The 21518-nt window shown below is 44.2% G+C and overlaps 1 protein-coding gene across 1 annotated transcript in view; it reads left to right on the top strand.

Annotated features, from left to right (window-relative positions):
- Positions 1-15793: 15793 nt before the first annotated feature.
- Positions 15794-21518, top strand: part of DYNC1H1 (dynein cytoplasmic 1 heavy chain 1) — a gene marked incomplete in the record, with an annotated part of 59232 nt that continues 53507 nt past the window's right edge. The window contains 1 exon segment of the mRNA XM_034767929.1: positions 15794-16067. Within this exon segment, the coding sequence (XP_034623820.1) occupies positions 15809-16067 (259 nt within the window).

Below are 21518 nucleotides of genomic sequence, written 5' to 3'. Positions count from 1 at the left end.
CACAGATTTCTGTTATTGGGGAGACCCAATTTGAAGACATATGTAGGAACTCTGTTTTCAGAAGCGTAAATGTCTTCCACCTTCTGGCAAATTGTGCATCTTCTAAATCACCATCATATGGATCTAAAAACTAAAACAAACAAATAGGTCTAAATAAAGCAGATCACTACATTATCCATTGCACCTTTCTTGACATTTCTCTGGAAAAAAGTTTGGTAACCATCCAGTTTTCCCCACAACCATTCATTGCTGCAATACTAAGAGATCACACTAAAAAAACATAAGCAACAGCAGCATTTAGAATCAACACATCCACCCACTCCACAACTTGAACAACTGTTTATTTTTAAGGAAATTTAAACAAGGCTGCTACATAATGAAATGGCAGAAGTGTATAAACCTACCTGAAGTAGTGTGATCCTTGCTTTCTTGAAGATTCCTTCAGTAAGTGTGCTAGGCAGGCCCTGTTTAAGGAAGTATTCCCATCAGACATACATATTTACAAACGGTCTCATACATGGTTACCAGAAGTTCTTTCTGGATGTTTTTAAATGTAAAGAGCAGAGATGTCCAATGCCATTTAGAACAAGTAAGAACATCTCTTGGAATTCAGTTTAAGTGCTCTAAACATTTCTGCAAGAGTCTAATAAAACACAGAAGAAAGTGAAGTACCATTTAAAAAAATAAAAACACTTATCTAAGCCACTTTAACTGTTGAGTGTTTGTACTGTATTTTTTTATTGTACAGAATAGATTTGAGGGAATGAAGTGGAGAAATATATTTTATAGCCCTGAAACTTACCTAAGAGAAGCTAGAAACTACATATCCTCTTTCCTTTTATCTCCCTTGTATGCTGCTCCATAACATTAAATATTGCTGCCACCTATGAGTTTTGATATTCTTATTGCAGCCAGATCAGTTAAATCAAATCCTAACAATCATTTAAGTGATAAGTTGCATCTCTGTCTCCTGTGTGCACAATATGAACTTGTGCAGACCCAAGCAAACAATTAGGTATGTTCCTAAAGAAAGCATGTTTGTTAAACTGATTTTTCTCCAGTGGTGTTTATAGTGTTCTCTCATTTTAAAAACTAATACTGTCAGCAGGAATTGTATTTCACAGGAAAGCCCATACACTCTAGACCAGGGCTTCTCAAACTGGGGTCAGTACCTCTCAGGGGGCCCAAGGTTAGTATATGGGGGGGGGTCACAAGCTGTCAGCCTCCACCCCAAACCCTGCATTGCCTCAAGCATTTATAATGGTGTTAAATATATAAAAAAAGTGTTTTTAATGTATAAGGGGGGGTTGCACTCAGAGACTTGCTGTGTGAAGGGGTCACCAGTACAAAAGTCTGAGATCCCCTGCCCTAGACAATCTTCAGTCTCTCCTTGGTCTAATTCTATCAGCCACTACTGCAGACTAGACTCCACTGAGGAGCTGTCACTATTATTCTTCCTTCTCAGCAGCTCAAATAGGCAAGCCTTCATCTGCAAAGCATTAGTACCTGTTAGTCTCTATGAAAGAAACCCACCACAGAAAGTCATAAGAACAGTCATACTGGGTTAGACCAAAGGTCCATCTAGCCCAGTAACCTGTCTTCCGACAATGGCCAATGCCAGGTGCCCCAGAGGGAATGAACAGAACAGGTAATCATCAAGTGATCCATCCCCTATCGCCCATTCCCAGCTTCCGGCAAACAGGCTAGGGACACCATCCCTTCCCATCCTGGCTAATAGCTGTTGATGGACCTATCCTCCATGAATTTATCTAGATTTTTGTTTTTTGTTTTTTGTTTTTTTTTTAAAACCCCATTATAGTCTTGGCCTTCACAACATCCTCTGGCAAGGAGTTCCACAGGTTGACTGTGCGTTGTGTGAAAAAATACTTCCTTTTGTTTGTTTTAAACCTGCTGCCTGGTGGAGTCTATTTCTTGTGTTATGAAAAGGAGTAAATAATACTTCCTTATTTACTTTCTCCACCCCAGTCTTGAATTTATAGACCTCTATCATATCCCCCTTTAGTCGTCTCTTTTCCATGCTGAAAAGTCCCAGTCCTATTAATCTCTCCTCATACGGCAGCCGTTCCATACCCCTAATCATTTTTGTTGCACTTTTCTGAACTTTTTCCTAGTCCAATATATCTTTTTTGAGATGGGGCGACCACATCTGCATGCAGTAATCAAGGTGTGGGAATACCATGGATTTATATAGAGGCAATATGAGATTTTGTCTTATCTATCCCTTTAAGGATTCCCAACATTGTTCACTTTTTTGACTGCTGCTGCACACTGAATGGATGTTTTCAGAAAAGTCTCTTCTAAAGTCCCACCTATTTAGGCCTGGAGAGGAGTTCAGACCTTTCAAACCCTATTCTGAAAAATTTTACCTCAGAAAATTCCTATCAAAGCCTGTTTGACTTTTAGCTGATTTTGGCACCAACAATTCTTGTTTTGATTTGGGTACTCTGAGGAGTTACTGAAAAAAGGTGGGGAAACATAGGAATATCAAAGAGGAAATGCACTTTCTGCTCCAATGAAGGCGTGCAAATCCTCTTACGTAGGCAACCATGTCTGCCTCAGCCACCCCTATTATCATCCATGGCCCAAACCGTGGGCTTCCCTGGTTCTCAATGGAAGCAGTCACAGATGACTGCATGGAAGAGGGGCTTTTGTAGCTTCTGTTCTCAAAGAGAGAAGTCATCTACCTCTGGTCAGATTCTTGGTAGAAGAACTCATTTCTGCCTCCTCCCAGTCTCTCCTCTCAGCAACCCTTCACAGAGCATGGGGAAGAGGTGACAGACTGCAGCAAGACAACTACTACATCTCCAGACAACAGAGGGGGCAATATTAACCTGGTGGATCTTTATAGTTAGATTCTGGAGTTTTATACCCACAGAAAGATATTCACACCATCACAACATAAGATTTACTGTTTTCTTTATCTTGTATCCATCAGGGTAACAGGTGGAAGTGTTCTTTGCGGAATGAAAGAAATTAGGGGCAACTGTTGTCAGCAAGTGGGAAAGTCAAATCCACTCTCTACTGCACTCCGTTGATGACAAGAATATGCATTGGAAGCACATAAGGCAAGAATTATCTGCAGGAACTCTACAACATGCTGGAGCCCAGTTGCACAAGAGTTGAGCTATTAAGGGGGGAAAAACAGCCACCTTCTCAGAAACAACCCAATTCAGCTGTAAGTACCTTATAACAGAGAAACTCTAGTACTACATTCAGCTCCCCAAACATTCACTATTGTCAATACCCCACCCCCCTCCCCAAGTCAGCCATTCGGGGGGGAGGGCAAACCCACACACACGAGGATGCTCTGAAGGGAAGACAAAGCCTTTTCTCCCCTACAGAGTCTTCAGGAGTGTGGGCAGGGAAGGAGCACAGGCTGTGTGAGAGAGAGTCCCCTGACATTGTTTCATATGATCAGAGAGGAGAACCCCAGTCCCCAGGGAATCAAGCAGCAAAAGAAATTACCTCATTATTGGATTCAGATTCTGACTCTGTACTGGACTCCACTGTGCATTTTCGCTGTAGAGAAGGGAGAACAACCACATGTTTGTAAATATAAAGCAGCACAAGATTTATGTTGAAGTCGATATAAATAGGACACATTCTCGAATATACTTAGGCAGTTTGCTGATGCTGTATTTTTCTAAAAAGTAACAGAGGGTCCTGTGGCACCTTTAGGACTACCAGATGTATTGGAGCATAAGCTTTCATGGGTGAATGCCCACTTCATCAGACGTGGGCATTTTTCTAAACTTCCTTTACACAAAGATAACTTGTCTGAAAAAAAACCTCAAATTTTCAGAAAATAAATCTGCTGACCTAAGAAATTTCAGGTTAAGGGGATTTTTTTTTTTAAGTTATAACAGAAAGAGTGGTCCAGAGCCTGCAACAGAAACAGCTCTTTCAGCTTCATTAACTTTATTTTTCTTTGGCCAGTATTTTAAATTGCATCCAAGTTATAAAAGAGAAGTTCGTGTTTATGGCAGTGTAACCACAGATAAATAGCTAAACTACATCTATAACAGCCACAGCTTTTCCAGAGGATACTGTGTCTCTTCTGTGTTTACTTAAAACTACAAACAAAAGTAAGGGTTTTTCATGCTGCAGGTGGTAACACAGGAGTTAAATCAGAAGCAGTTTCCTCCCATGCTCATTTCTTTGCAAATGAATCAGTTTGTGTCAATTTACCAACACAGACAATTAGTCACATATGCTCATTAGGCAGCATTTTCCAATTTAACTATTTAGTCTGAAATCTTAGGCTAGAGAATCACACATGTATAGGAAAGGCCAATAAATTAAAGAAAAAGTTTATGATGTATTTGTGTGCTAGTCTCTCTACATAGTCTGAGCTTTTATCAGAATCCATCAGATCACAGGAGCCTACCACAAAGGAGGGAAAGACAAGCTGTGTTAGAAAAGCATTTCTAATAGATGATACCAAGACATGGCAACTCCCCTAATACTAGAAACACATCTATCCACCACATTAATAATTGCATTTTAAGTTAAATGTTTAATAAAGTTTGACTTCTACAGCTTAAAAACAGTGAGCACCCACAAATCTCATACCTTACCAAAAGGATGGCTCAAGGAAAAAAAGTTAGGACATTAAATATTTAGTCATCCTATTATGAGAAAATGCAATCAAGAAATCATTTTCATGTAAAATTGCAATAAACTGATTAATATTTACTAGTACCACTGTCCTCTCTAGTAGACAGAATAAACTGCTTGGCTGTGTGTCCTGTTAACAGCAACACAGACTTGCCTTTAGGGCAGTGGTTTCCAAACTTTAACAACCTGTGAACCCCTTTCACTAAAATGTCAAGTCTCACAAACCTCCTCATAAAAATGGATATTTCCAGGGATTTTCTCCTTTACCTGAGTATAAATTATAAAAAGCAGTGATTATGGAAATATAAAATTTGTTTTTGACATACTTATTACACACTATTTATTATTAATTATTATTTACCATGACAGTATTTTTATTACATTATGGAAACAGCAGCACTCTTCCAAGATCTCACTTTTGTAGTTTTTAATCACTTTGAATAAGCCTATTATAAGACAAGGCTCCTATGTTTCATCAAGGAGTATCAGACGTGAAACAGCATGAAGGTATTTAAGAAGCCAACTCAAAGAGTTCCTCCTACACAAGCATTCAGGTTTTGAGCAGTCCATGCAAACAACAAACGTTACAACAAAGCTTAAACTTCTTCATAATAATTTTAAAAACAATACTAGCTACCTATTTAATTTTAAAAACAGCAAAGAATATCCACCTCCTTTTCCATTTCTTATAAGGAGTCTTGAAGTTTAAATCTCATCAGTGTGATAGATATGCTTGCTTTGATCTGCTTAGTCTTGGAAGTTCAGGGGCTCCAGACTGCTAGCCCCATGCTGCCTGGGGTCCCTAGAGACAGCTCTGTCCACCATTAGGGATTTTTTTCCCCGAGAACCCAGTGTAACATTTTGCAAACCCCAGTTTGGGAACTACTGCTTTAGGGAAAGGGGGTGTTAGGGAAATTGCACTGTTCAGCTTCTATCCCCACTATCACTATAACTCCATTTTCCAGGATCATCCTAACCCCATCCATACCTGCTCTGGGTTGTCCACCCCACTACTTCTTCCTTCTCCTTTGCCTTTTCTCCGCTGAAGCCATTCTGCTCCTAGCAGCCTCAGCCTGCTCCTGTTTTATAGGCATGACTTCTCCACCCTCTTCTGCCCTGCCCCTCCCCTCCCTAATGCTTCATCTACTTTTCCCCACGACCCTTAAATTCCATAAACAAATTTTCATCAGAAAACAGTGATTTGATCCTGAAAGAGAGAGCCATCTCCTTTCCCATCCCTCCTGTGTATCACAACTTTCCTCTACCTCTCCACCAGTTTCCATACACAAAGAGCAAAACTGTACCTCAACCTAAATTGCTTTTAAGATAGAGTAAGCTGAAGCAATGAAAAGGGGGGGAAATGAAGTCTTTCTATGAGACCATAGAGTGAGTGTGTCACTGGTAAAGGCTGGAGACCCTGCTTTTGAAAATGGCAGGTGAAGACAGAAAACCCCAGTAATACACTGATGAAGTACACAGAAAATAAAAGGCATCACAGTTTCATATTTACATACATCACACTTCTTCCCTGTATGTTTTTAATATAAGCTCAGTTTTGCAGGAAATCTGCACAGATAGAAAGTCTGGGTCGGGCACATTATACTTTCTAAGCACTTTTATTAAGTCCTTGAAATCTATCCCAGCTGGTTGCCTAAGTACTGCACACCTTTCTCATTAGTGTTAGGAAAATAGATTTTTTTTTCTTGCCACTGTTTTCTATAACATTTGCATGACCCATATTTTGCAAGAAGTTCAGCAAAGGAGACCTGTGTACTGCCGTGGAACCTCACTGCAGGATCAGGCACAAGTCTCTTCAAATATATTTCAGATTCTTGTTCTTTCTCACTAGATAGGAAACTTGCCTTAGAGTAGTTTCTTCACTGTGTGTCTCACTCTGGATGGGATCCACAAAGGGACTTAGGCATTGCAACACTGAACATCATGACACCCAACTTTCAGGTGTCTAGAAAACCACAGAAACAACACTGTGATCCACAAAGCCTCGGCGCCCTACACCATGAATGGGGAGAGACAGGCACCCTAAGAATGCAAACCACAAAAGCCAGCAAGCTTGTTGGGGAGCTGCCTAAACCAACCAATGGGAAATGCCACCTAAAGGGGTTGCCCCGCCCCTCTCTCAGAGAGAGCTGCATAAGTCCAGGCTCTAGGGTGGCATCTAGCTCTGCTAGTGATCCACAAATGGGCACCTGCTGCCTGGAGCCATTGTGGATAAGTAATGAAGAGTGGCAGAGCAGGGGCACTGGACCCAAGAACTCCCACCACCCAGGTGCGTGCTCTAACTGTTGGGATATTGAGTCCTTCCTGCTCCTTGGCCCAATGACTGTTTAAGCATTTATCGACAGAGGATTCAACGGGAGAGGCTGAGAGAGCCCCACACTGGCTTATCCCGTAGCTTGGTGCTTAAAGCCCTCTCCTGTGAGGTGGGAGCCCTTTATTCAAATCCTTTCTACCCATATGGCAGAGGGGGGGAAATTGAACCTGAGTCTCCCATATCCCAGCTGAGGGCTCTAACCACTGGGCTACGCGTTATAAAGTGAAGGGTAGCACCTCCACCTCTGCATTTTGAATGGACTCTCAGCACACCTATCAGAGCAGGCTCCACACATGAATGCCCATCTTCCACAGGCACCAACTTCCCTATGTGCCAGGGGGTGCTGGACCCCTGGCTCTACCCCAGGCCTGCCCCCACTCCACCCCTTCCCCCAAGGCACCACTCCCACCTACTTCTTCTCATCCCGCCTCTTCCCACCTCATTCCACCCCCTCCATGAGCCTGCCATGCCCTCGCTCCTCCCCAAACCCCAGCTCCTCCTGCATGCCGAGAAACAGCTGATCGTGGTCAGGGCTGGCTCCAGGGTTTTGGCCGCCCCAAGCAGCCAAAAAAAACAAAAAAAAGATCCGTGATTGCGATCTGAGGGGGCAATTTGGCGGGAGGTCCTTCGCTCGGAGTGGGAGTGAGGGACCGTCCGCCGAATTCTCGCTGAATAGCTGGATGTGCCGCCCCTCTCCGGAGTGGCCACCCCACGCACCTGCTTGCCAGGCTGGTGCCTGGAGCCGGCCCTGATCATGGTGGGCGGGAGGCACTGGGAAGGAGAGGAAGATGCTGATCAGCTGGGCCCACCAGCAGGCGGGAGGCACTGGGGCGAGGGGAGGCCTGATGGGGGGTGCCAGTGGGTGCTCAGCACCCACCCTTTTTCCCTATGGGTACTCCAGCCCCAGAGCACCCATGGAGTGGGCACCTATGCCATCTTCCCCTGGTTCCTGGATCACTCAGGGGCTTAGGTGGGAGACAGGCATCTAGTCACCTAGCAGGAGGCAGCAGTGCACATGCCCAGAGGCAGAAACACAGGCATCTGGGGAACTTTTACTCTAGAAAATTTAGGCACCTACAGGGTTGGGCAGGAGTTCTGTAGATCACAGTGAACCCCAAATGGGACAGGGGTGCTTCAGTACTTTCCTGGATCCGATCCTCTGTACCCATCAGCAGACTCTGCTTTTGAAAATGGCTGCTGCTGACAGCAAATCACTAGGAATTTAAAGGGGAAGCTCACAGAAAAAGAATACCACAGCTATGTACTCCATGCCGCTTTTCTAATTCCTTGTACTCATTTCTTCTTTTCTTCCTTCTACCCAGCTCCCCCTCCACTTTCCAATTCCCTTTTCCAACTGACCTCCCTCTATCTCTCTTCTTCCCCCTATACCTTTCTTTTCTGTCTCCGCTTTCTCTTTCCCCTTCTCCACTAGTTAGGGGTTGGATTGATGGTTCTTCTGCACCTCTAGATTCTCTGACGACTTTCACAAGAGCATAGAGATGAGTGGGATGGTAAAAGCAATAACAAGGATGGAGCAGCTAGCAAGCAGCCTGTACAGGACTTACTTACATACCTAAATTTGGCTCAAAGCTGGGATATGGGCGCTAAAGCATGCCATGGTAAGTGCTTTGACCTACAGCTGATTTCAATACATTTGTAATTACAACTATTCTTCTTTCAGTCATGCAGCTCTGTGAGAAAATGTTTATTTGAATCTCTCAAGATCTGTCTACAGTAGGTGAAAACGGTTGTAATGAACTGGTCCATGTGAACTGGTGCTTAAAAAAGTCCTAATTGCAAGTGTTGAGGCGTCAAAACTGAAACAAAAAAAGTGTGGTTGAGTCATGGCAGAAGCAGTGCAGAACAGGATTTTGTTTTGCCTACTAAACAGAAAGAAGGGCTAGCAGCAGGGATATACAGGCACAGAAACACTCTGTACAGCTGCACCAAAAATTAGGGCAGTAATAAGATTGAAACAATTACTTACTGACACTCCTGGTGGTTCCTTATCTTCCTTGGGAAGGACCGTCCTCTCCATACAGAGCTCTGTCAACCATGATTGGCCCTGAACCCCTTTGGGACTGGTACTCTCTGCCTTTCCAACAGCTTACCCAGTAAACTCCCCCAGTCATATTGAACAAACCAGTCACCTCCCGCTATTTCCCAGAGTGGTCTGACAGATGGGAGCTGCAAGGAACGGCTCTCCCAGTGGTCCAGTTTGGAACTACATCTTCCATTGCACCTTTCTGTTTGAACACCACACACATGGATCATTCATTACACTGTGCTTAAACAATCACCGAAACTGGAAATATGGCACAGCTGTGCCTCAGCTATTGAGTATCCCTTGGTTTGATGGAACATTATCTGGCACATTAAACATACAGGCTATTTGTGTTGTGTTAGTCTGCCTACTGTGAAAGGTAAGCAGTGGGGAAGGCAAGATATGCAGATGTAGGAAACTAATTTTATCTGTGCTGTTGCAGCTCTAGAACTGGCTGGAGGGTAGAGTTCAAGCCTTGAGAGGTAGGAGTTAGTGGAGTTGCAGCTGAGCCTGACTCTAAACTGTACGTTCTTCAGGAAGGACCATGTCTCCCTCCATGTCTATACAGCATCAAGGCAGTGGGATCCTGGTCCCGATTGAAGCCTTTCAGAGTGGATTTGAATGGCAACTTGTAATGTCACACTGTGCTTACTTGAGACCTTGGTTTGTTGTTATTGCCTTGTTTGTTTTGCTGAGCCAATTAAAGTCATTTAGTGTTACTGAAGGAGCATGTTTTGGCTTAATTAGTACCTGGAGACATAACAGTGAACAAGGCTTCCAACTCACTATCTGTTTGGGAGGCAGGGGGCTCAAAGACAGCTTGTTTCTACTCCCCCCACACCAAAAAAAAAAAAAGAAGAAGAAGAAGAAGAATTCTGAAGGTGCAGCATGATGCTAAAACTTTAGTACTCCTTACACAGCTCATCAACCATTGGAGGGGGAACACCAGGTTTGGGGGTCTATGGCAAGCCAAGAAGAAGTGGTCAAGGAAGGATTCATCTAGCTGGTGAGAATTCAAAGAGCCAGGAGATGTACTTTATTGTAAAGAAAACAGAACATGTTCCTGTCTCCAAGTTAGGCCTAAGCATTACCTGACTTTCTTTAGCCAGAGTCCCACACATAAAATCCAGACTACTTCAATGAGACCAGTAGCAACTTCTAAAGCTCCTTTCTCCCTTTCCTCTCAGACCAGATCATGTATATTGTGTATGCTGGAAAATTAACTTTTCACAGCTGCTACTCTGCACTGACCATGTGCAGCTGTGGTCCTTCTGCTAAGAAGGTTAACTGTTTCGCCATCAACCTACAGATAGCATGTGTGTATGTTCCATCATGGGGCACCTCACAGATGGACTGGAGCTAAAAGAGACTTATCTATTGGTTCACATAGCAGGGCTGGCACTGGCTTGCTCCTCTCAGTCCCCCTAGTGTAGTGCTGAATACCATTATTTCTTGTGCTGATCAGGTATTAGGAATCTTTATACATCGTCCATTCATCAGCATGGCACTTTTTAAAAAATTGTAAAATGGGTCTATACTGCAGTAAAAGTACAGTTAGTGCACAATTAGGCACAATAAGACAAAGTAATGCATCACAATTATCTGAATTCATTAGAAACAGATGTAACATACACAAGCCCAGACCAGCTCAAGCATGGAGGAGTCAGACAGGTTAGTGATGGGCGATCACTCGTTACCGAGTATGATCATCTTCCATGGGAGTTATGGTCCTCAGGTGGCTAATAAGGCCAATCCTTGAACCACAAGTTCTATTACAATGAGGGCAGATGTTTTCAGGCTCAGCAGGAGTTTGTTGACCACGACTGGAAGCCAGTCTCTCCTTCCTCCTGCACCTCTTGTCCTCTTCAGCTTGTTGGCGAGCAAGTTCAAAATGCAGGGGACCATCACGTAGGACTTCACTCCATTTTACGCGATCCTGGGCAAGTGTCTCCCAAGTGTCAATGTCAATATTGCACTTTTTTAGGTTGTCCTTCAGCAAGTCCTTATAACACTTCCATTGTTCACCCACGTTACGGCTTCCCACCCTTGTTCACCCTTCTTTCAGCTGAGAGAACAGGACCTGTTTTGGGAGGCGATGGTCTGGCATCCGGACAATGTGACCAGTCCAACGGAATTGCTGACGGATGATCATTGCCTCGATACTGGTGGTCTTTGCCTCTTCTGGAACACTAATATTGGTGTGCCTGTCTTCCTATTTGGTCTTCAGAATCTTACGAAGGCAGCGTTGATGGTGCCTCTCAAGGACTTTCAAGTGGTGTCTATAGGTTGTCCAAGATTTGGGCCCATACAACAGTGTTGGGAGAATAACGGCTTGATAAACAAGAAGCTTAGTGTCTGTTTGAATGTTGTGATCTTCAAAAACCCAGTGCCGTAAATGAGAAAAAGCTACACTGGCACAGCTGAGGTGATGTTGAATTTCTGCATCAATATCTGCCTTGAATGAAAGATGACTTCCAAGGTAGAGGAAATGATCGACATTCTCCAGTGCCATTGATTTTGATAGATGGGGCATGTAATACCTCATTTGGAGAGGGCTGATAGAGCACTTTAATCTTCTTGATATTAAGTGTGAAACCAAGACATGCGTAAGCATCGGCAAACACATTCAAGATAGTTGAAGATCTTTCTTAGAGTGGGCAAAGATTGTGTTGTCATCAGCATACTGAAGTTCCACAATAGATGTTGTGGAGATCTTACTCTTGGCTTCCAGCCTGCTAAGCCTGTACAGCTTTCCGTCCATTCTGTACATGATTTCAATGCCAGCTGCAAACTTCCCAGCAATTAGGTAAAGAATGACGGCAATAAAAACCGCAAACATTGTTGGAGCGATGATACAGCCCTGTTTGATTGCTGTTTGTACTTTGAAAGGTTCACTCTGGGAGCCAGTGCTGCTCAGAACAGTCGCTTTCATGTTATCATGAATCAATTTTACGACATTGATGTATTTATCAGGACATCCAATCTTAGAAAGTACAGTCCAGAGGGCACGGTGATTCACTGAATCAAAGGCTTTAGTTAAATCAATAGAAGCCATGTACAACAGTTGGTTTTGCTCCTGACACTTTTCTTGCAGCTGCTGTGCTGTGAAGATCATATCCAGAGTTCCACGACATGGTCGGAAACCACTCTGTGACTCTGGTAAAATTTCTTCTGACAGGGGCAGAAGGCAGGTTGCAAGGATCCGTGCCAAAACTTTCTCTGCAAAGGCTAGGAGGGAGATACCACAATAATTTCCACAATCCACTTTATCCCCTTTCTTGAAGAGGGTGACAATCAGGGCATCCCTCATTTCACTGGGTATCTCCTCCTTTATCCAGATTTTAAGGATAAGCAGGTAAAGCTGCCAATTAGCTCTGGTCCACCGTCTTTAAAGATTTCAGTGGGGATCCCATCTAGACCTGCTGCCTTGTTGTTCTTCATCTGCTTGGTGGCATTGTGTACCTCATACAAATTGGGAGGGTCTCAGAGCTCATCCCTAAATGGTTGTTGAGGGATTTGCTCAAGGACTTCATGTGCAACCATAGAATTATGGGTTTCAGAATAGCAGCCGTGTTAATCTGTATCCGCAAAAAGAACAAGAGTACTTGTGGCACCTTAGAGACTAACACATTTATTTGAGCATAAGCTTTCTTGGGCTTGCATCCAAAGAAGTGGGCTGTAGCCCACGAAAGCTTATGCTCAAATAAATTTGTTAGTCTCTAAGGTGCCACAAGTACTCCTGTTCTTTTTTCATAGAATTATGGTTAAGGGGTCTTCAAGATGTTCTTTCCAGCAAGAATTAATCGCTTAAAATGGAGTGAAGTCCTATGTGATGGTCCCCTGCATTTTGAACTTGCTTTAAAAGAAGTCTCACACCAGCATCTTCCTGTTTTTGGGAAAATAACATTTGCAAAAGTCAAAAGTCTGGTGGCGATCGGCGAGTGGCGATGGGAACAGGACAGTGAAATCTGGAAGTTCCTAGTCACAGACCGACACACTAGGCGGTGTGTGTGTGATACAGTCATCTTGCTCGAGGATTGAGGTGGGTCAAGCATCTTGGCAGCTGCACCCATGACTGAGCAGTCCTTTTTAGGATCCACTCTGCTCATCCCACATTGGGAAGGGGTTAGAAAAGGTACTCTAAAAATAGTCTTGCCTCTGTTTTTTTCTGGCTGGAGAGCCGCATCCAGCAGGATCACCACCTCAGAGGTCGAATATATAAGAAATTTTTCAAAGTTGGAACTTGGAACCTATGTACTCTGATGGACAACTCAAACAGCAACTGACCAGAGTGACGTACAGTCATTATTGCTCGTGAATTGAGTCGGTTTAACATTGATATTGCTGCTTTGTCCGAAACTAGAAGAGCTGATGAAGGTGAGGGAGGAGAAAGGAGGATACACCTACTTCTGGAAGGGAAAATCTATAGATGAACCCCGATTCCATGGAATGGGCTTTGTTATAAAGAACAAGCTCGTAAGGTGCCTCTCTGAAGTACCAGTTGGCATCAATGAGTGGTTTATGATACTCTGATTGAGGCTCACCAAAAATCAACAGGCAACTATTTGTGAGCGCCTATGCACGAACACTGGATGCCGATAAGAATGTAAAGGAAGATTTTTATTCTCAGCCGGAAACCATTTTATCGGAAACCCCTACAGAAGACAAGATTATCCTTCTGGGGGATTTCAATGTACGTGTTGGACGAGACTCAGACCTGTGGAAAGGAACAATCGGGAAAGAAGGAGTTGGCAAAAGCAATTCAAATGGAATTCTGCTCCTGACCAAGTGTGCTGACCGTGAACTTATTATTACGAACACTCTTTTCCAACAAAAGGAAAAGTTCAAAATATCTTGGAGACAGCCACGGTCAAAGCACTGGCATCTCCTCGACTACGACATAGTTCGTGCCCATGATCATAGTGACATACTTCTCACAAGAGCAATGACAAGATCTTCAAACTATCTTGTAAAAAGAAGAACAGGAGTACTTGTGGCACCTTAGAGACTAACAAATTTATTAGAGCATAAGCTTTCGTGGACTACAGCCCACTTCTTCGGATGCATATAGAATGGAACATATATTGAGGAGATATATATACACACATACAGAGAGCATGTTCCATTCTATATGCATCCGAAGAAGTGGGCTGTAGTCCACGAAAGCTTATGCTCTAATAAATTTGTTAGTCTCTAAGGTGCCACAAGTACTCCTGTTCTTCTTTTTGCGGATACAGACTAACACGGCTGTTACTCTGACAACTATCTTGTATGTGTTTGCCAATACCTACGCATGTCTTGGTTTCACTCTTAATATCAAGAAAACTAAAGTGCTCTATCAGCCCTCTCCAAATGAGGTATTACATGCCCCATCTATCAAAATTAACTGAGTGGCACTGGAGAATGTCAATCATTTCCTCTAGCTTGGCTCATTAGCTCTGACCCCCCCACACTTGGTAAGGCAACTCCCATCTTTTCATATGCTGTGTATTTATACCTCCCTACTGTATGTTCCACTCCATGCATCTGATGAAGTGCAGTTTAGCCAATGAAAGCTTATACCCAAATACATTTGTTAGTCTCTAAGGTGCCACAATGACTCCTCGTTGTTTCTACCTTTGCAAGTCATCTTTCATCCTATAATATGCTCTAGTTCAAACAGGAATTATGTTTTGGGAAGTTCTATGGTTTGTGTTATACAGGAGATCAGACTGGATAATCAGAGTGGTCCTTTCTTGCCTTAGAATCTATGAATTGTTGCTTAAAAGAGAATTAACCCTTAAGGGGGGGGACTCATTAAATTGTGCAAAGCCTATATCTAACAAAAGTGTTGTTTATTTAAATGGCCCAGTTAAAAAACACAATTAGGACTAATCTAATGAGTGTAAAGTACATGTGGGAGTGCTAAACTGCAGTGTGAGACCAGGGCATGGATCTTGCCATCTGATTGATTTCTATGTGCAGGCTCCTGTGTTGATGCAGATTACTGGAATGGGGCCCAAGTCAGCCCACATCATGTCATTTAATTTGGTCATTATTAGCCTCTCTCTCTTTTCTAATCTACTGAGTATTCAGTTGATGTCAGATTTTCATATGATCATTTTATAAATTTAATTTTTACTGTCCCCTAATTTGGCTTTTTTTACATATGATTTTTTTTCTCTTTGGAACAATTAGATAAGGGGCCATTCTTCTCTGTTACACCAGTTACATCAGCATAACTGAGAGTGGAATTTAGCCCAACCTGCCATATGCTGCAATAGGACCAGAAGGGATGTACCTTTTTACCCACATGACACCCTGCTGAAGTCAATGGCATCCCATATGGTCACAAGGTTCGCCCACATGGACCTGATGGCAGGATAAGATTTTTTTCCCCCACCTCTTGATTACCTGGCAACCGCAGGTTACAGCTGCTTGGTTAGTACTGTCAAGAACAAATAAAAGTAAAATCCTTACAATGTACACGGTAAGAGTTCCCATTCAAAGCCGCAAGAACTGGCCGGGCTCCCCAGCCTTACAAAACTCCTATGGAAATCTATCATCTGGCGGCAAATTCTAGTCTCCCTCCCAGTATTATGCCAGAATGGGAAAGATGTGCATGCTGGGATTTGTAGTCATTCTCTTCGGCGCTGTGGTGCGCATCCGGGCTGTGGGGACTACACTTCCCAGGCCGCCCCGCGGCGGGGGGGGAGGTGGTTACAAGGCGGTGCGGTGAGTGCGGCTGGCTCAGTAGTACTAGGTGGTGGCTCAGCCGCAGGTGCAGGTTCTGGGCTGTGTCTGGCTGTCTGGGGATGTCGGACGCGGGCGGCGGAGGTCCCGGCGAGGAGGGCGGCCTGGAGGTGCCCGGCTCCGCGGTGCCGAATGTGGCCGATGTCTCGGTGCTGCAGAAGCACCTGCGCAAGCTGGTGCCGCTGCTGCTGGAGGACGGCGGGGGGGTCCCGGCCGCGCTGGAGGCGGCGCTGGAGGAGAAGGGGGCCCTGGAGCAGATGCGCAAGTTCCTCTCCGACCCGCAGGTGCACACGGTGCTGGTGGAGCGATCCACGCTCAAGGGTGAGAGCCGGGCCGGGCGCCGAGCCGCTGCAGCGGGGTGGGGTTGGGTTGAGCGGAGCCTCCCTCCGCTGCAGATGGGAGCTGGTGACAGTCCCTGCTTTGTGCGGCGCGGTGACCTTTGTTCCCCGCTCCCTTTGCGGAATTTGCGGAACTGTTAACTAACAGTAACCTGTCCTTTAAATCGGCTTCTGTACCCAATGACTGGAAGTTAGCTAATGTAATGCCAATATTTAAAAAGGGCTCTAGAGGTGATCCCGGCAGTTACAGACCGGTAAGTCTAACGTCTGTACCGGGCAAATTAGTCGAAACAATAGTTAAGAATAAAATTGTCTGACACATAGAAAAACATAAACTGTTGAGCAATAGTCAACATGGTTTCTGTAAAAGGAAATCGTGTCTTACTAATCTATCAGAATTCTTTGAAGGGGTCAACAAACATGTGGACAAGGGGGATCCAGTGGACATAGTGTACTTAGATTTCCAGAAAGCCTTTGACAAGGTCCCTCACCAAAGGCTCTTATGTAAATTAAGCTGCCATGGGATAAAAGGGAAGGTCCTTTCATGGATTGAGAACTGGTTAAAAGACAGGGAACAAAGGGTAGGAATAAATGGTAAATTCTCAGAATGGAGAGGGGTAACTAGTGGTGTTCCCCAAGGGTCAGTCCTCAGACCGATCCTATTCAACTTATTCATAAATGATCTGGAGAAAAGGGTAAACAGTGAGGTGGCAAAGTTTGCAGATGATACCTACTAAACTGCTAAAGAGAGTTAAGTCCAAAGCAGACTGTGAAGAACTTCAAAAAGCTCTCACAAAACTAAGTGATTGGGCAACAAAATGGCAAATGAAATTTAATGTGGATAAATGTAAAGTAATGCACATTGGAAAAAATAACCCCAACTATACATACAATATGATGGGGGCTAATTTAGCTACAACAAGTCAGGAAAAAGATCTTGGAGTCATCGTGGATAGTTCTCTGAAAATGTCCACGCAGTGTGCAGAGGCGGTCAAAAAAGCAAACAGGATGTTAGGAATCATTAAAAAGGGGATAGAGAATAAGACTGAGAATATATTATTGCCCTTATATAAATCGATGGTACGCCCTCATCTCGAATACTGCGTACAGATGTGGTATCCTCATCTCAAAAAAGATATACTGGCACTAGAAAAGGTTCAGAAAAGGGCAACTAAAATGATTAAGGGTTTGGAACGGGTCCCATATGAGGACAGATTAAAGAGGCTAGGACTCTCCAGCTTGGATAAGAGGAGACTAAGGAGGGATATGATAGAGGTATATAAAATCATGAGTGATGTGGAGAAAATGGATAAGGAAAAGTTATTTACTTATTCCCATAATACAAGAACTAGGGGTCATCAAATGAAATTAATAGGCAGCAGGTTTAAAACAAGTAAAAGGAAGTTGTTCTTCACGCATCGCACAGTCAACTTGTGGAACTCCTTACCTGAGAAGGTTGTGAAGGCTAGAACTATAACAGAGTTTAAAAGAGAACTGGATAAATTCATGGTGGTTAAGTCCATTAATGGCTATTAGCCAGGACGGGTAAGGAATGGTGTCCCTAGCCTCTGTCTGTCAGAGGATGGAGATAGATGGCAGGAGAGAGATCACTTGATCATTGCCTGTTAGGTTCACTCCCTCTGGGGCACCTGGCATTGGCCACTGTCGGTAGACAGGATACTGGGCTAGATGGACCTTTGGTCTGACCCGGTACAGCCTTTCTTATGTTCTTATGTATGTTCCCTGTGACAGGCCTGGGTGAGTCTGTGACTTCCCTCCTTTCCCTCCTTCCCCCCCCCCCCCCCACACACACAGAGTGAGCGGCGGGCCTGTGACTCCCCCCATATACACATACACACAGTGGGGGTGGGTCTGTGATCCCCCTGTATTCCCACCCCGTCCCCCCAGGGGAGATGCTGACCCCACCTGCACAGTGTGGTGTACCCTGTAACACCCTATTGCAACAGGAAGAGGGGAGACAGCCCCATCAACAATTCCCTAACTGATTCCCCCAAGGGTTGGAACTGGCTCCCCCTGTAACCTCCTGTATTGGAATAAAGAGAAGAAGGGATGCTGTAACCCACCCAGCAACACCCCTGTCCATTCCCACAGGGAGGGAATGAACTATAACCTTGGTCCTGAAAGCTAAACCAAAACCTATACAGGGGGGCTACTAATATGTCCGTGCTGTGGGACAAAAAAATTGCCAGAAATTGGTACTTCAGTTTTAAATTACCGAGATCAAGAAATCAACATTGGTCTTTGAAAAAAGACACTTATGGACTCTGCCTTATATGAACTGTGGCTGAAATCAAAGTCAAAGTGATAAAACGTTCCCATGAGCTATGCCAGGGGTGGCCAACCTGAGAAGGAGCCAGGATTTACCAAAGTACAGTGTCAAAGACCACAGTAATACGTCAGCAGCCCCCCATCAACTCTCCCACCCCCATTCCCAGTGTCTCCTGCCCATCAGTAGCCCCGCCAGTCAGCAGTTCCCCCTCCCTCGCAATCAGCTGTTTCGTGGTGTGCAGGAGGCTCTGGGGGGAGAGGGAGGAGCGAGGGCATGGCAGGCGCAGGGGGAGGGAAGGGGTGGAGTGGGAGCAGGGCCTGTGGCAGAGCCAGGGGTTAAGCAGTGAGCACCCCCTGGCACATTAGAAAGTTGGCGCCTGTAGCTCCAGCCTTGGAGTTGGTGCCTATACAAGGAGCTGCATGTGGCTCTGAAACCACAGGTTGGCCACCCCTACGCTATGCATTTATTTTTTTGTCAAGTTTCTATCTTGGCTTTGCAGCACTGGAGTGCTTGGAAGCCTTGAACTTGGACCTCCTTCGCATCAGCATCTGACTTTATTGCTGTGTTGTGCCACGTATCGCCCCAAAGCTCTTTATAAAGTAATATGTAGATGCTGGCTCAAAGGTCTTATGTAGGTAAACACAACGGGCGTTGTGCCTGGTACCTGGCTTGAAAAGATAAGGACATGATGTTAGGATTTTTCGTTGCTCAATTTGAGAAGTATCAAAGGATCATTCATTTCTATGTGGCTAGTTCACAGATGCAGGCAGAAGGAATCTCCCTATAATTTCATCTGAAGGACTGAACCTGCCACTGTGTTGCAAAGTACTGCACTGCAATTTAAACAGTGGGTATGAGCCAGTGCTGTTGAAGGACTTGGATGTGTGATGTTATAGCCTAGAGGCAAGAACGCTTAGCAACTGAGCTGTATTAACACCACTAAAAAGAACGAGGAGTACTTGAGACACCGTAGAGACTAACAAATTCAGTTAAAATTGAATAAATGTTTCAAAACCTGGCTTGTGTACTTTTCTATGTTAGATATTTACATTATTCTTCCATCTCTCCTCCCTCCCCCCCCCCCCCCATATACCAGCCAGTAACTTTTTTATGGGTGAATTGCTCGTAGGGACGAATATAAACTACATTAGTTTCAGATATGGGGATGTAATAACAGATATCAAATCCTTGACAGTTAATTAGGTGGTCTAGTATTTCTAGCCCCCAATCACCCCAACGATAGCAAAAAAGCTTTGGAGAAGTGGGGTGAGAGTGGGAAGTCAAAGTCCTTAAACGCACACACACACAAAACAAGCCAATTGTGCTCTAACTCCAATTGCCCCATTTATGAGACACATGAAGTACGTCTACACTGTAATGCAATCTGCGGCACAGTCTCAGAGCCCGAGTCATTTGGCTTGGGTTGCTGGACTAAAAATAGCAGTGTAAATGTTCATCTCAGGTAGGAGACTGGACTCTGGTACCCACGCCCCTCACAAGGCCTGTGCTCTAATGCCTACACTGCAATTTTAGCCCCCTCAGCCCAAGCCCCACAAGTCTGAATCAGCTGATGGGCACCAGCCGCAGCTGTTCAGTGAGTTATTTTATCGCAGTATAGATGTACCCCTAGTGCACTTGGTCCCCAGTCTACCCCAGCATGTTCAAATATTGCAGGCACAGACTATTTTTTCATCTTATGTCTAAGGGAAAGTGCTCTGAGAGCAGTTTGCGAACATTTTGGTATTACTCATTCCTTTCTGTGATGGATACACTTCCTCACTCCTGACAGGATAAGTGTTTTTTGAGGACATTGTTCTACCTAAACTTCACCCAACAAATATGCCTTGGGCCAAACGCCAAGAGGCTGATTCTGCAAACCCTGGTAAAAACAAATTGCCGTTTCATGATACTTCTAGCAGTAGTAAGTTAATTGGATGTTAAATTCAGCACCACAAAATCTTGAATGGGCAAAATAGCTCACTTTAACTTCCTGGGTTTTATTTAACATGGTAAAAACAGCAAATGATTCCAGCAGTTGTATACTGTAAACGGTTCCAAAAGATTGTTTATGACATTCTTGCTGTATATAATTATTGGACCCCAGCCCAGGGAAACTCTCTCTTCGTTTCCCACTGTTCCTAATGTTCAGCTGAAGTAATTCTAGAAGTTCTACTTCATGCTAAGTGTAGACAGTATGGCCAGACCTTTTTAAGCACCATGGTGAAGACCTCCAAATCCAAACTATGTAGTGCTTAAAACGGTATGGTGGGCTGCCCAAATAAAGGCATGAACACCAGTTTACCTGAACCGTTGTTAATGTCAATGTGGGAATCTTTTTAGAAAAATTCCATGGCCTCCATGACTAGCCTGGGGTGGTTCTTAACAATTTTCTTGACAAAGTCACAGCCCAAAGTGTGTGCGTGTTGCACGCAACATGGTCAGATGTTATACTGGCATACTCAAGGGCGAGGTTAGTTTACTTCAGACTAATAACTACATGTAAACATTAATTTTAGTAGTCGTCTCCTTTTAATAGCTTGTGACAATTGGCAACTGTTGTTGACTTAAGTGACTTGCATTCTGTAAATCCTACTGGTACCTCTTTCACTAGAGACTATGCGCACACATGTGCAGTAAGGGAAACTTATGGAACTGTTTTGGAATAACTGACTCAAATGCACTATTGAGTGCTGGTCTTAAATGTGTTCATGTTTCCTATCTTAGTATGTCATTACATAAACCGGCAGCTGTCTTTTGATTTTGAGATCTCAATACACTCTCTACTCACACCTCTCCCTTTGCTACCCTTTACATTAGCACACTATCCAGTCCAGCCTCTTCCTAGATGCCCTAGGGAGATATTTGCATTACCTGCAATAAAATTTCTGATCTGATTTGTAATAAGTAGTGTGTGAAGCTTCGACTATCATGTTCCCTTGTAGCCCCAACACCTGTCAAGAGACACAGCAGGCTGAGACCCAGTCTACACTGGGGTGGGGGGGAGGAATCAATCTAAGTTATGCAACTTCAGCTACGTGAATAACATAGCTGAAGTCAACGTACTTAAATTGACTTACCGTGATGTCTTTACCAAGGTGAGTTGACTGCTGCCACTCCCCCGTTGACTCTGCCTGTGCCTCTCGC

This window comes from Trachemys scripta, chromosome 4 (assembly GCF_013100865.1).
Source record: "Trachemys scripta elegans isolate TJP31775 chromosome 4, CAS_Tse_1.0, whole genome shotgun sequence".
In the NCBI taxonomy this organism is placed as follows: Eukaryota; Metazoa; Chordata; order Testudines; family Emydidae; genus Trachemys; species Trachemys scripta.
Note: the sequence above shows the minus strand (reverse complement) of the source record. Positions and strands in the feature narration are given on the sequence as shown.